The sequence below is a fragment of the Epinephelus fuscoguttatus genome, linkage group LG16 (genome assembly GCF_011397635.1).
Source record: "Epinephelus fuscoguttatus linkage group LG16, E.fuscoguttatus.final_Chr_v1".
In the NCBI taxonomy this organism is placed as follows: domain Eukaryota; kingdom Metazoa; phylum Chordata; class Actinopteri; order Perciformes; family Serranidae; genus Epinephelus; species Epinephelus fuscoguttatus.
In genome coordinates, this window is record NC_064767.1 from 23,892,067 (window position 1) to 23,907,120 (window position 15,054).

Consider the following 15,054-nt stretch of genomic DNA (forward strand, 5'->3'; position numbering starts at 1 on the left):
GTAACTAATAAACAGTAATTGTATAACTGTTGTATAAAAGCTACGTCAAACTTGAGGTCGTGCTGTTTTACCGTCTGCGGCCTCAAGCCTACAACCAAATCACAGCCGAGGTGATATTCGGTACAACAGCACTCCCCCTTGTGTGCTATTGTGTAACTGCTATAAGGCTACATATTGCCTTACATTTTGGATATCCTGATACCATAGGTGTTCTCTTTTTTCTGGTTTCAAAGGCTGCATTACAGTAAAGTGGTATAATTTTCTGAACTAATCACACTGTTCTAGCTGCACCAATAGGCAACCATGTATACTCATTGCAACAGTGATATTGAGGTACAGTATGTGGTTATAATTATAATGCTATCTGTTATTCTCCATATTGCCCAGTCCTAGAATCTCCTGTATTGTAGAGGATTTGCCAGAATGTGAAGTCATTAAATGGCTTTACAAACGATGAACAAAAGAAGCATCAACTATGGTGCTTACTACATGTTTATGATCTATACATTAATCTTAAAGATTAGCCTTTTCAGAGACGTCTAATTATTGATCCTACTTTGCATCCTTTTGGACTTCTATTGTGAAATATTTGGTCAAAAGATGGCATGTAGAAAGCATTTCATATTTATTATGTACAATTCTTAACTTCTGTGTTATTTTCCATTTGGACTTTGGTAACCTTTTGGTCATTTTGCCACATTAAAAGCTCAGCCCACAGGGTATAACTGGCATGAAACATACTTGCATCTCCTCCTGCTGAACAAATGTCCAATAAAGTCTGCCAGATTTGCCTACAATAATAAACCTGTTGCAAAACTATTAGTTATTGCAGTTGTTTATGTTTTACTACATTAGAAATGCTTTCAAACATTAACTGCATGACAGTCATCAAATGTAACAGGAAGTGCCTTATGTGATTCAGGTCTGTCAATATTTTATAATAGACTGTGGTGCTTTTCAGTGAGTTACCAACTATAGTGATTTACAGGACTTTGTGCAATTTTAAAGCTTTTTAAATGCTGTTACATCAGCTCATTATACTGCCAAACACAAAAATGTGTCTACTTACCAGATGGAGGTCCTTACATACTGAGTTAGTACTGCACAAACTGTTCACACAGTCATCAATGTCTTGCTCGCATCTCAGTCCAGCATAACCAGGATTGCAAAGGCAGTAAAAGCCGTCTTCAACTGAAACAAGATCAGTAGGACAGTTACAGCGCCTTGCATCATAAATTAATTCACTCTGCTCTCAGTAGGTCCTGCTAATGTTCAACATCTCTACACAGGTAAGTGCTGATTGCGACTATAAAGCGCGATCACCCACTGTGATTTCACATTTTAATGGATATGACCACTGAAATAAACGCCCCGCGCAGTATAAGTCAAACCTGTTGTTGCTAAATCTATGTGACAGGTTACCTCCCTCTGCATCAGCCTGACAGAGTTTGACACTCTAACCATCGTTAAATGAACCTCGCTGCAATGGCCATTCAGTCTCTTTTCTCCCACTACTTTCCTCGTCCCCCGTCTGTACTTATCCCACTCTTCCTCAATGAAAGCCTGAAAGCCTTGTCATTTGTTTTCACCCTCTCAGCACACTAGCAACACACTGAATGAGCAGAAAAGGAGAACAACAGTGGGAGAAAGCCAATTTCGAGGGGCCATTCTTTATTAAGATGTTACAAATGTGCCAATTTCTTCCATCAGAAGTTAGAATCTCCCATGTCTAATAATCCATTCCTTCCCCTCTTTAATTATTGATGATGTTAAAGCAGGATGCATCACTCTGTTTCTCCAACACAACACTGGTGTACAGGCAGCCGGTGACAGAGGTAATTGCACTTCTTACAGGAGTGAATTTATTACTTCCCCAGTCAGGGTCCCAGGATTCTTCATTATCCCAAAGATTTACCACGTAATCTATGCTGTCACTCTGTCTTGGTGCGTGTAGCTGCTATTACTCTCATTAAATGCTTTAGGTCCTGGGTGGCAGCAGCATTACTCATCTCAGCCACTGTGGCTATGCAGTGCTCTCCCTGGTGGCTGGCTGGCTGCTGCCGAGCGCCGGCCAATAGGTCCTAGAGGCCTGCCTCACTAACCTAAGGTGAACTGGCTGCACTGAAGATTAGTCAAGACAGCTGGCCGAGGTCTACTGTAGCACAGTGACGGATAGCGATCCACTGCTATCACTGATTTGTTCCGGCTGAAACATCACTGGCAGGATTTGTTGAAAGAAGGCGATAATGCAGCTAAAATACCGGTGCACAGTAATTGCAGGAATCTGCAATAAATATTTGTACAGATTTCACAATAAATGTAAAACTAATGAACTGAAAAATTATTGACCAACTGGTGAGAACTAATCCTCAACTTGAAGACTATTATTTTGATCAATGAGTTTTTAATCACTTACGCTAGCGATGGAACACATAAGGGTAATGTCTTATCAGATAACCACAGGAAGAAAAAAACAATATTCTGCCTTTGACTGTATTAATTTTGTCATTTATCATCCATTATTCAAATCACAATGCAGGCAGCATTGATGCTTAATTGATTTCCTTTTACAGTTATGTTAAGGAACTAATCAAGCCTGCTCCAGCAGGTAATGTCCTAGATCCTCACATCTGATGGAATAACTCCACTCTCATAACACTCTTATTAGCTGCATGGTGACCTAATTGAAAACTGCCTGTCAGACTGTAAGTGAGCAGAACGAAATTTGACAGATTTACTGCGTGTGTGTGTGTGTGTGTGGAGGTTTGCTTCCACCTCGAGTGCCTGTTATTAAGCATGTTAGAGAGATAGGCTGTTTCTTACCATCATAGCAGAAGCCGTGAAAACAGGGGCTGGAGCTGCACTCATCCACATTGATTTCACAGCGGGGGCCAGTGAAGCCCCGGCGACAGTGACAGCGGAAACCCAAAGGGAAATGGTCCTGATCCAACTCCTCCACACACACTGCACCGTTCTCGCATGGATTACTGGCCTCACAGGGTAAGAACTCACAATTATGACCTGGAGTGAGGCAAAGAAACACACATGGGGGGACCATCCAGCAGACTACAATCTGTCTAGCAACGCAATGGAACTGTAAACCTGGGGTTGTTAAAGGTTGTGCCCCTACTGTATGTTTCCTTGAGCACATTTATGTGGTAGATAACATGTGGCGTCAAGCTTTTTTTATTGAACAGACGAATAGACCAACAGAGAGACACAAAGGAAGTCTTAAAAGTGTTCCAGCTGAAGCCCATCCAGAGTCACTTTCTTCATTTTTTAAAATCAATTTAAAATTATTGTAATTTTTGCAAATCTTGCCTCACAACCACAATATTTGCAACTGCAGATTATCCTTGCAGATATATAGTCAAACACTCCTGATGCCGTTTTAGATGCATTTTAGAACCGTTTCATCCTCTCAGCGGCTCAAATGGCAGCTAGAAAGCGTCAATTTGAAATGGCTGACGTTATTACAGTACCATAAATATTACATGTTTTGTGCTTGTGACAAAACAATTACCAGATGAATGGCCTCCGTCCTCGGCCCTGACTGGCAGTCATGTTCCATGCTGATTTAAAACAACACATACAGGCACACCTGTGGCTGTTCAGCTCTCTGTTTTATTACCAATGCTGTAACTGAAAGTAACAATTTGCAACATGACTCAAGATCACTTTGTTTTAGCAAACTGCTTGAACAGTATGGACAGATTGTGCCAGACATCATTATATTCAGATCATGCATGGGCCTGTTATAGAAAATCACTCTTCTCAAGCACAAATACAATAGGTATGAAATACAAATAATAGGCAAAGAAATAAAGGACGTGCATAAACAGAGGTAGCAAAGCAAGTGCAGTACATCAATGAGGACAGGCAACGCACGCCAAATGAGCGAATAAAACATGTTACATGCTGCGAAACTAGACATAACACAACGGTTATGTGTCCTACCTCTGATGATTTCTGTAAAACAGTCAAATGAATAAACATGTTAAAAAATATTGTTAGGACATTCTTACAAGAATTTCCACAAAAATAATCAGTAAAAAAATCCTGGGGAAATCAGTTGCTTATTTGTAGAGGAAGTGCAAAACCAAAATAGCTTCTGCATGCTTTAATTAAAGGAATACTTCACCCCCCAAAACAATCCTTTGTATGCCAACTACTCTCCCAGTGTTATGTTGAATTAGCAAAGAAAATATTGCTTGTTTCGCATGTCTCCACGGTGAATGGAGGATAAAAAAACAGTGAAAATTCTTGATTGAATTAAAGTAAATGGGGGACATGATTAGCGGTGGGAGATATGGCCCTAAAACAATATCCCGATATTTCAGGGTATTTTTCCGATATTGAGGATATTTGATGGCGCTATTCTCTACGATATGACAAATTAGTAAAAAAAAATAAATAAATAAAAATTATTATTAATTTAAGAAAGTAGAATTGCAACAATATAAGTGATATAGTTTTACATGTAAACCTAACAGTTTGCCTTCAAATATTTAGTAAAAACTCAACAAAAATGATCTCTAATCTTTAGTTTCAACAACAGGATCAGAGTGAGATTTAGGTTCTGTATACAATATTAATAGTTCAACAAAATAAAATCTACCACAAACTACACATTTAAACAGCAGCTCCCAAATACAAAAATGTACTCTGGGATCTATATATATATATATATATATATATATATATATATATATATAAATCCACAGGTGATTTCCTTCTCTTTTAGCAAAATCCTAAATGATAGAGTTGTTTTTTCCCATCTGGACCTTTATGCTCTGCCATTTCTCCTCTAATCATCTCACTGTAACCTCTGACAGGCCGTTATGCTACCAGAACTATCATTCACATATATGTAGTTTTTGTCAAGCTGTAGGTTTGCATTACCAAAGGTTTATGATAAAATGACAATGACTACCGTGTGTGCACGGCGAGAGAGGAGAGGGAGAGCTGCTGTGCTGCTGCTGGAGGAGCTGCTGACCGAGTTCCCTCTGAGCGGTTACTCACTAAAAGAGTCTGAGAAGTCCGGGGCCCTTCATCAAACATTCAGGATGCCACAGTTTATTCCACACTACTGAAGCTGCTCCTCTGTTTTGAAACCACTGCAGAGTCAGTATTGGTTTCGCTTTCAGGGATGCTTGTTGTTGCCGTGGTTAACATTATGCCGTCAATATGCCAACAAGACGTATCAAAATCTGAATTTTTCATATCATATTGACAACTATACTGGTATCATCGTGAACAAGATGATATGGCACACCCCTAGTCATGATTATCAACAAGAGGGTGGCAACATGTGTGACTGACAGCAGAAGTCCTGGCCAATAAACAAACTGGGAGGTGGGATTTCAATGGAATGAACAAGCAAAGTTCAAACACTAGTGCTTGCCTAGGTGCGCTACTCGCTTGTGTGTGAAACTGTTTATGTGGACGTGTTTTAAATACTAAGATTTTAGTGTAAATGCATGTTTGGGTGGTACTGAGCAAAAGACTAGATAAAACAGATTTAGATTGTACTGCATGAGTTGTGAAAAAGTTTGTAACTGAATGCTTACAACATAGTTTTGCTGTTCTTAAACTTGGCTCCCTTTTACTCCAAGTCATCAAGAATTTTCTCCATTGTTGGATTATTCACTCACTGAGGAGGCATGCTAGAAAAACCTCATTTTATTCACAAATTCAAGGTAACTCGGAGTAAGCAATTGATATACAAATTATACTTTAGGGGTGAAGTGTTCCTTTAAAACTATTTATATGGCACATCATTGCTTTTGGCTGAGCCAGCAGGTTGTCGGAGCGACAGCTGATTAAAGCTTAGTTCTGGATGTGTCAGCATATTACATGGAAACTTGGTGGAAATATGGAAATTTGGTACTTTATTATTGTGACTACTTCTGACATTATATAACAGCTTGCCAGTCATATAGTACACAGTGAACAGTCTTTTATTGATAGTTTCACAGTGGAACTACTTCACGACCAGACGATAGCTACTTTCCTTGGGAAAGAGGTGGCAGCGCTATTGTTGTCAAAGGCACAATGCTTTCAAAATGCTTACTTAACTGGTCATTGTATAAGAGGGGAGCGGTATTACAGCTTCATAAGGCAATATTTTCGTACAAACACTGAATCAAATCACTCGCTGCAGCGTGAAAGAATTGCCAGACCTGCCAATCTCATTGAGAATCAACAAACCATTCTACAGCTGTTTGCAGCTTTCAGTGCTTTTGTTCACAAACTCCAGGACTGGATTAAAGCAAAGTTTCCACTGCCTACCTTATTTTAGTGTTATCTAACTTGTGCTGTGACTATCTAGTTTGGAGATACTACCAGACTTGGAGAAAGAGTAGAAATTGTGTATTAAATCAAAGAGGACAAAGAATTTCTATTTCTTTAGACAGACTTTGGTTCTAAAATGTGTGATCGTGGAAGATGAATGAGGTGCTGATTGGGTCTAACAACAATCTGGTACAAACCAAGACTTCTGCTTTTGTAAGACATTGCATTGACACTGGAAAGCTTCTACAAAGCTGCGGAGTGATTTGTGCAGATTGGAACTCAAAGCTGAGTGATTATTTTGTGGAGATTCGGCACACACATGCTTATTACCATGCATGTAAATTACATACTGTATTCTGTTGCTTTAATGATCGCAAACTATCATAGACGCTCACAGAATATATTTGCATTTGGTTTTATTTACAGTTCCCTTTGACTATGAAAAGCAACAGCATCCAGATGTGGCCACTGCCATGCCTTATAGCAGGAATGGTATTACATGGGTAATCAACTGTGCCTCATTTCTGACGTGCTCTCTATAGTGCTTTGAATTACAGCTGAAGACTTCCATGTTCATTTCCATCAGCGCTCTGAATCTTCCTCCTTACGCTGTCAGCGGTCTTTGAAGTGCCTTTTTGTAAATTCTATGTGCCTTTTTTCAGGAGTCATTTCCTCCTGGCCACTCTGCGGTAAAGCCTAGATTTGTGAAGTGCTGCCTTGACTGTTGTCCTTCCAGGAAGATCTCACAGCCAATGAGCTTATTAGATCTGTCAGAGTGGTCCTTGGGCTTTGACCAAGGTCCTTCTTGACTGGTTGCTCGGTTTGTTAGGACGAGCGTGTCTAGGAGGAGTCTGGCTGGATGAATGTTTTTTCACGTTTATTAATGATGGAGCCCTTTTGTGCTCCCGTGAAAACACACCACTAGAATTTCATCCACTGACAGTTCCGTGAAGTTCACGGGAGAGTGTCTATTCCAGCATGCACACACTCTACAGTGGATCTCTAATAATGACCAACAGCTCGTGTTTGTTGTAAATCATACTCAGAAAATTGCAGTCATTACTAACATGGGACAAAAACAAGCTGTACCAACGAGTAAACATCATTAAAAATCTGATCATTTTAGACTTTTTATCTTTGATCATTTGTTTGTGGAGGTACAAGTGGTGTCGTCCCAATTACATGCCGAATCCATTTAACGACAACAACTGATTAAATGCTACTAAATCATTTTTCAATTAAAGTAATAAATTCCTATTGTATTAAACACAGATGAGATAACCAAACTTGTTAGTTCATTTCTCCACTATCTATAAATAAATAAATACCTTTTTTGGTGTCTTGCACTGAAATATAAACTACAGATGATTAATTAAAGCCAACTATGATATGCTACTATTATTTCATACAAACATAGCAAATCAAATACATAAATTTGTGTTAAGAAAAGAGTCACATTATAAAAATATAACATTTTAACTCTGATTGACTGGTGATGACCATTATAAAATGTCATTATGAAAGCTAGTTATGGCTATTAACAGTGATCACACTTTGAATCAGGTCTTAGCTTTTCATCATCTTGTAAAATGAGAAAAAAAATGTGAGTCTAGAGCTCCGTCTGGTAAAATCATCCTTTACCCCAAATCACCTTTTTACCCCATCAGTCTTTTTATTCCCATTGACATGCAACGATAATGCCATACAGTGACGCTAGCTCTACCCTCTGACTAAATGATGAAGGTTGTCACTTGTGTGGCAGAAGCACCTACCGTAGCTTACATCTCTCTAATTACTCAAGTTTTCTTTATTTAACCACAGGTAGCAAATGAAGATGTACTCATTTTGTTGAGACATGTGAAGTGAGTTCAGACAGGTGAAAATAATAGTATGTGAAGTTAATTAACTTTGCTTTTTGTCCCCATTCCCTCAGTGCTCATTACCTTTAAATGGAGCCACACATTGGCAGAAGTAATTACCGGGCTGGTCAATGCAAGTGGCGCCATTCTTGCAAGGAGATGAAGCACACTCATCAATGTCAAATTCACACTCTGTACCTGTGACAGAAAAGAATACAGATTGATAAATATGTCATATCAAACGGGTTGCTGTGATAAATATTTGGCAGTCCTAAAACACTCTGTGATACAATCAGAAAATACATCACTGCAGTTGCTGGAGGTTTAATCTGAAGAGAAGCCGAGTTGTTGTGTTTCAGAGAGGACAGGGTGCACAGTTGTTCATATAACTTGAAACATTATCCCAGACAACCCAGACACCAGAATAACTGTTGGCATATGTTACATCTGTAGTGGGCATGTTAAAACCTTACATTTCTTTAAGTGTCAATTATCAATTTTAGGTTTTAAAGTCTGTGGTTAAGGTGTGGTTAGGTTTAGACACAAAAGCCACTTGGATAGGGTAAGGAAGACATCACGTTTAGGCTTAAGACACCTGGTTTGGTTGCAATAAACATAGGCGAAAATGTCCTAACCTTTCTTTAAAAAATACTTGCTGTTTTCGCAACAGACGTGGCTCCCAAAAAGCTAAAGCTAAAACATGGCTACAAATGTCCCGAACTCTTGTTGAAAAATACCTGCGTTTGTTGTTTGATGGTCTTGAACTTTAATCTTTTGTTGTTACAAACATGGTTGATAATGTCCTGACCTCTCACTAAAAAATACCCGCTTTTGTCACTACAAACATGGCTAATAATGTCCTGACCTCTTGTTTAAAAAATACCTGCTTTTGCAGCTAATAACATGGCTGGAAATGTCTTGAACTCCTGTTAAAAAATACCAGCTTTCGTCACAACAAACATGGCTGGAAATGTCCTGATCTCTCGTTAAAAAATACCCGCTTTGTCGCTAATATCATGGCTAGAAATGTCCCATCCTCTTGTTAAAAAATACCTGCTATTGTTGTTTGTTGGTCTTGAACATGAGTCTGCGTCTGTCTGCTGCGTGGCAGTCATCTGGCCTTGGTGAAACTCAGCTCATATACGTGTAATCTGAACTACCTCACTTTAGAAATGTTGATATGATAAGTATGAAATGTACAAATGTTACTTATTAGCAGTTTGCAGAAATGTTCAATGCCAACTTTTTATTCTGGTGACTGGGCTGCTTCAGAACAACCACAACCTTTCATCTGGGTATAAACAAATTGTCAGAAAACAACATGAACCTTAAATAACTGGGTAAGGTTTTTTTGTAGATTCTGATCTAAATACTATACACGCAGATGATGTGAAAGTTGCACTGCAGTGCTGAAAACAGCGAAAACTACCTGTGAGGACTCTCTATGGTGCTGCAGCAAAGTATGAAACAGCAAAGACTATCTGCACAGCATGAACTGTATTCCAGATATAATTTCTGAAAGTTTAAACTGTGTTTTTCTAAACACATTATACATAGGGATTTTTTTTTTAAGAAGAGAAACCAGCTTCTTTGAAATCATAAGATTCAGCACTGCAACCAGATTCACTGTTTGTAATGCACTGTGGATCTGGCTCTGTGGGAATTATTGGCAATTAATAAGAAACAGTTCAAAAGCCGTTACTGTGTTTGACTTTTACGGGTGGAAATACATGATCTTTGTTTTAATCTGGAGTCATTATTCATCTTTGTGCTTTTAACAGTTGGCATCACAGCACCACATGTAGGGAAATAATTATTCTGCAAGACTTCAAAACATGTGTGAGTATTAAACTGCTCCGCTGTCTCTAAGAGAAGCTGCTGATAGCTGCGGACTTCACTTTGAAAATGCCTGTTGTAATGGTAATGCATAATTTATGAGCAAAGACGGGAACGTGTTGCACATATGCTCTGTACATTCCATTCATGTGAAAACATATGAAGATGCACCTCACCCGAACACATTAAAAGCATTCACTAACCTGTGAACCCAGGCTTGCAGACACATTTATAGCCATGAACGAGGTCAACACAGGTGGCACTGTGTAGGCACGGTGACGATATGCACTCGTCTACGTTGACTTCACAGTAGTTCCCTGTAAAGACATGAGATTTAAGAGTCAGTGGTCACACATGTCCAGGAAGTGCCATATTATGGGTTATGACTCATGCTCAGTTTCCCACTTTCCCTCAACTTAGCAAAATATATGTTTTAGTTGACTTAGATCCTCTTTGTGTAGATTCAAAATTTAATGATTGGTGACACCTTCAATCCCTTGGTTGCAGTATTTTAAGACAGTTGTCACAAAAATTAGGTCGGACTGATATTTCCCGTGCACACTATGCAACACATGGAATAAACACATTTTTATTGTTGTGCAAACAAAATTAATTGGACAGTGATATTTTGTTTTGGATATGCAACAACTGAGGGCTTTAAATCAAGTTTTAACAAAGTGGTTCCTTGAAGAAAAAAATACATAAAGAGGCTGTCATCTTTCTGTCCTGACAGCACACGCTGCAGCTGATTTCTATCTATTTCTTTATTGTATATGACACAGAAAATAGTCCATGTAATACAGAATATAAATTATTCTCTCTGTGTTTCCCTGCTAATGTGTTTACTCTGGAAATACAAAGCAGATCAGCTTCACACAAACTAAGCCGTGAGATGATTTTTTTTTTTCTGTGCATTATCACTATTTCACACATTCAGTCTCTGTAAGCTTTGAAGGAGGCTATTATATAGTGTGAAATGTCAGAGTGAGAAGAGGTATTTGAATTACAGCATCACTGCATGTAATCACAGTGTAGTGTTTGCGCTGCTGTTGTAGCACTGCAGAGGGTCTAAACACAGCTTGTTGTGTAACCTCATTGCTTCCCATGTGACCTGATGTGGCCTGAAGGTCGGAATGAGTTCACTGTTTAAACACTGAGGTTCTCTCAGAGACGTTATCAATACTGATGCTTAATGAAGCCAAAAACATTTCGATTTCTCTGAAAGCCTCTGGGGACTTGCAAAGATTTTTATACATCCAGTTATTACGAACAGAAGTGCAGTTTCAGCAAAACTATTGCTACAGGTTTGGTCACTTATCGGCTGTACTGTATGTAAACACATCATTATTTGTTTCTGTCTAGTCTCAGAGTCTGAACAGCTGACACTTAAAAAGGAACAGTTTAACTTTTCACAATGATTACATCTTCTTAGGAGATATTCTATGCACCTTTAACTACAAAAATCAATCAAGACACACTGAGTATTGGCCTGATAATCATGAAATTTGGTATGGACATTCATGGTTCCTAGAGGATGCTTACTGCTGCCAAAATCTGACCATGAAATTAAACTAATGCTTCCTGTGGGATAAACCACCACTTCCAGTCAAATAGCCAGCTTTGAACACACAGCACTGAAAACAACATTTTGCAATTTGATATGGATGCTGGTCCCCAGTGGATGACTCCTAATACCAAACTAGGTGCTAGCTTGGTCACATATGTCCACCATCAGGCCACTTGCTTCTACTTGCACAAAAGTTTAATTTAATAGTGTAATGCCCTTCAATTTGCTTAACATATTCAGGCTCTGACAGCTATGAACCCACTGGATTTCTAATGACTCCTCTATTAACACCCTGAAGATAAACATTATATTTTAGCCTCAATATGGGTAAGAACAACTGATGTCAAGAAAAATCTGAAATTGCTGCGGTTTTGTTTATTCTGTTAGTCCCCAGAGTCTAGTGGTGGGGTGCTAGTTTGGTTGATTTGACTTTTCCAAACATATCTGTAATTACAACCCTCGGCCCACTCTGTAGTTTGGGAAATCAGGAAGCGATGCAGCAGTAATGTGGATGGCGAGCAGAAACAAACCTCTGTTAGCAGAAATGGATAAAGAAAGGCGTCTTTTGATGGCAAGTTTAGATTCAAAGACCTGCCTGATATCGCTCACGACAAGACCAAAGTTATTTGCATTTTCTGTCGATGTGAATTGAGTTACCACCAGAGTACACTGAGCTGTTAAAAATCAGGGGGTGTTTAGTTAACCTTTACAAGTGTAAAGCTGGACACTACATTGTGTAAGTATTACTAAGTAATGCGACATTTTGGTCAATGTGTCCATCTGTTGTTGCCATGGTACTGTATATTTCTTTGCAGAGAGAAAGTATTACAACTCCTACAACTACTGTATAGTCTATGGATTATATTTTGTTTAGGTGCTCAAATATGTTTTCTTCTCAGCTGTATCATCCATGTAAGTATCTACTCTGACTGTAGTAAATGTACAGAAATTGTGTCTAATCTAAGACACCTGCACAAGTAAGCACATCACCAGCCACACACATACTATGAGCAGAACCAGCCGCTTCCCTCTACACACCGAAAAATACTGCCCTGATGGGATTCCTGTGATTCCTCTGTAACTGTGCTTCAGTAAAAGGTTTTTGTTATTGAGAGAAATCAAGGTTGGATGGAACGTAATCGAAAAATAATTTGTCATGAATTCTTGAAAACTTGCAGATTGACATTCGAAGTGTGGTATGTATTTCCATTCCTACAATACATTTACAGTACCACCTGTAGTTTAAGGAGAAAAAGAACAAGAGGTGTGACTATAAAAGATTAAGTAAAGTGAGTTAAACTCCTCAGATCCAGCCCCCAGCATGAAAGGTATATGGACTCTAATATGATTTCCACAGTTCGGCTGTGAGCAGAGCTCTTGCCTCTTTGATTTTCCTGAAATCTGATATGAGCCGTCCGTGTTCCAAATCAAACCAATCGCCCTGTTTAATGAATATTTGAGTGGGGTTAGCAGATTTATATGGGGATAAGTCAAAAGTTCACATTTAGCAAGAATATTTATACCATAGACTTAGATGAGTGGAGGTCACATACACACTACTTGCTTCTTCTGCTTTGTGGTGTAAAGGATCTAATCTGCAGAGATCAAATTTCAAAGAAAAATAAGTATACACCTGCACACGCTTATCAGCTCTGCATTGATTTATTAAAAACTGTCAACACTTCAGTCACATGGCTCCATCTTGAGCAAGGTGCAAGCGACTGGAACATCGACACACTTATATTAAATCAGTGCAGAGGTAATAAGTACAGTGGTGGAAAAAAGTTTTCGGACACCCCATGCATTTGTGAAATATTGCATTAAGAATCACTCTTAGGTCTTCAAGTGCAATTTCTTTTAGTACATTCACAGCCAAAATACTAAATAAATGCTAAAAAAGCCATTAAAAACTTAAAATTGATTGGTTCCATAAAAATACATAAGAAATTTTGAGTATTGGGTCATTTTGGTACCAGTGATGAAGGTCGTTCTTTTTATTAAAAGACACAATATTTTTTGCCAAGCTTCGTGTCTACATAAAGCTAGCACATTTGAAAGTTCTTCAGACACAAATATGGCTAAAACAAGGAACCTAACGCAGGAAACACACCTGAAGATAAAGATTCTCAGCCAGGAAAGGTACAGCTGCCGCCAGATAGCCAGGAAGTGCAGATGCAGTCCTTCAGCAGTTGGATACACTCTGCAGAAATACAGATGAACCAACAGCTTGGAAGACAAACCAAGATCTGGGCGTCCAAGGGTTTCTTCACCAAGAAATGACCGCATCCTGATCCGCATGTGCAGGCAAAACTGCCGAATGACATCACAGGGGCTTCAGCAGCAGTGGTCAAACCAAACTGGTGTCCAATGTTCCACCCGCACTGTACGTGGCCGACTTTTAGATCATGGCTTAAGGTCCTACAAGGCTATCAAGAAGCCCCTGATCAATGAGAGACAGAGGTTAGCCCAGCGTCGTTGGGTCCAGGCACACAAGAGCTGGACAGCCAGGAATTGGAAGAAGATTTTGTGGTCAGATGAGTCCAGTTTCCAGCTTTATCTTCCTCCTACTAATGTGAGGGTACGCAGAAGGCCAGGCGAAGCATTATCTCCAGCATGTACAGTACCTACTGTCAAGCATGGTGGAGGCAGTATCATGGTTTGGGGATGCATGGGTGCTGCTGGTGTTGGTCATCTCACTGTCTGTGGTGGCACATTGAACTCTACCAAGTATTGTACCATTCTCGAAACCCACATGCTCCCTTCTGCGCGTGCACTGTTCCGTCGAGGTAAAAACTGGATGTTTCAACAAGATAATGCCCCTTGCTACTTGGCTGCAGGAGCACAGTATCCAGGTCTTAGAGTGGCCAGCTCAATCCCCGGACATGAGCCCCATTGAAAATCTGTGGTGGATTATCAAAAGGTCTGTTTCAAAGCATAAACCAAAGAATTTAGAAGAATTAAAAGCAGTAATTCAAGAAGAATGGGACAAGATTACCCCTCAACAGTGTGAAAGGCTCGTGGGGAACATGCCAGCCAGGATTAGAGCTCTACTACGTGCCAATGGCCAATATTAATTTGATGATGTGATGGTTTATTTATTTTTTGTTCAGTTTTGAACACATTCTCTGTTATTTGTTGACTTTGATACCGACAATGTTGAGAACTGACATATTGAAACTGTCAAGAATTTAGTTTTGTTAGTTTTTCTTGTAAACAATAAACAAAAAAATATAATTTGTATTTGTTTGTATCTGTCTAATGCGGCCGCACCTTTTGAAACACAAAAAAGATTTTTCCACAAATATTTCATGATAATATTTGAGATTGTGTAAAAATTTTAAGGGTGTCCGAAACCTTTTTTCACCACTGTATTATTTGAGCTCTATGCTGATCACCTAAGAGTTAAAACACCCACAGTTTAAATGTCTAATTTGGTTGTATTTGAGGTTCTGTTTAAAAATCTGATTAAAAGACACCTGATAGTTGTGAATGTGCATC

General features: G+C 39.1%; 1 protein-coding gene across 1 annotated transcript in view; it reads right to left on the reverse strand.

Annotated features, from left to right (window-relative positions):
• eys (eyes shut homolog) overlaps positions 1-15,054 on the reverse strand; it is a 233,308-nt gene that overhangs the window by 146,059 nt on the left and 72,195 nt on the right. Inside the window, exons 20-23 of the mRNA XM_049600306.1 lie at positions 10,193-10,306; positions 8,238-8,351; positions 2,824-3,021; positions 1,070-1,191 (exon numbers count right to left, since the gene is read on the reverse strand). Of these exons, the coding sequence (XP_049456263.1) occupies positions 1,070-1,191; positions 2,824-3,021; positions 8,238-8,351; positions 10,193-10,306 (548 nt within the window). The remainder of the gene's footprint in view (positions 1-1,069; positions 1,192-2,823; positions 3,022-8,237; positions 8,352-10,192; positions 10,307-15,054) is intronic.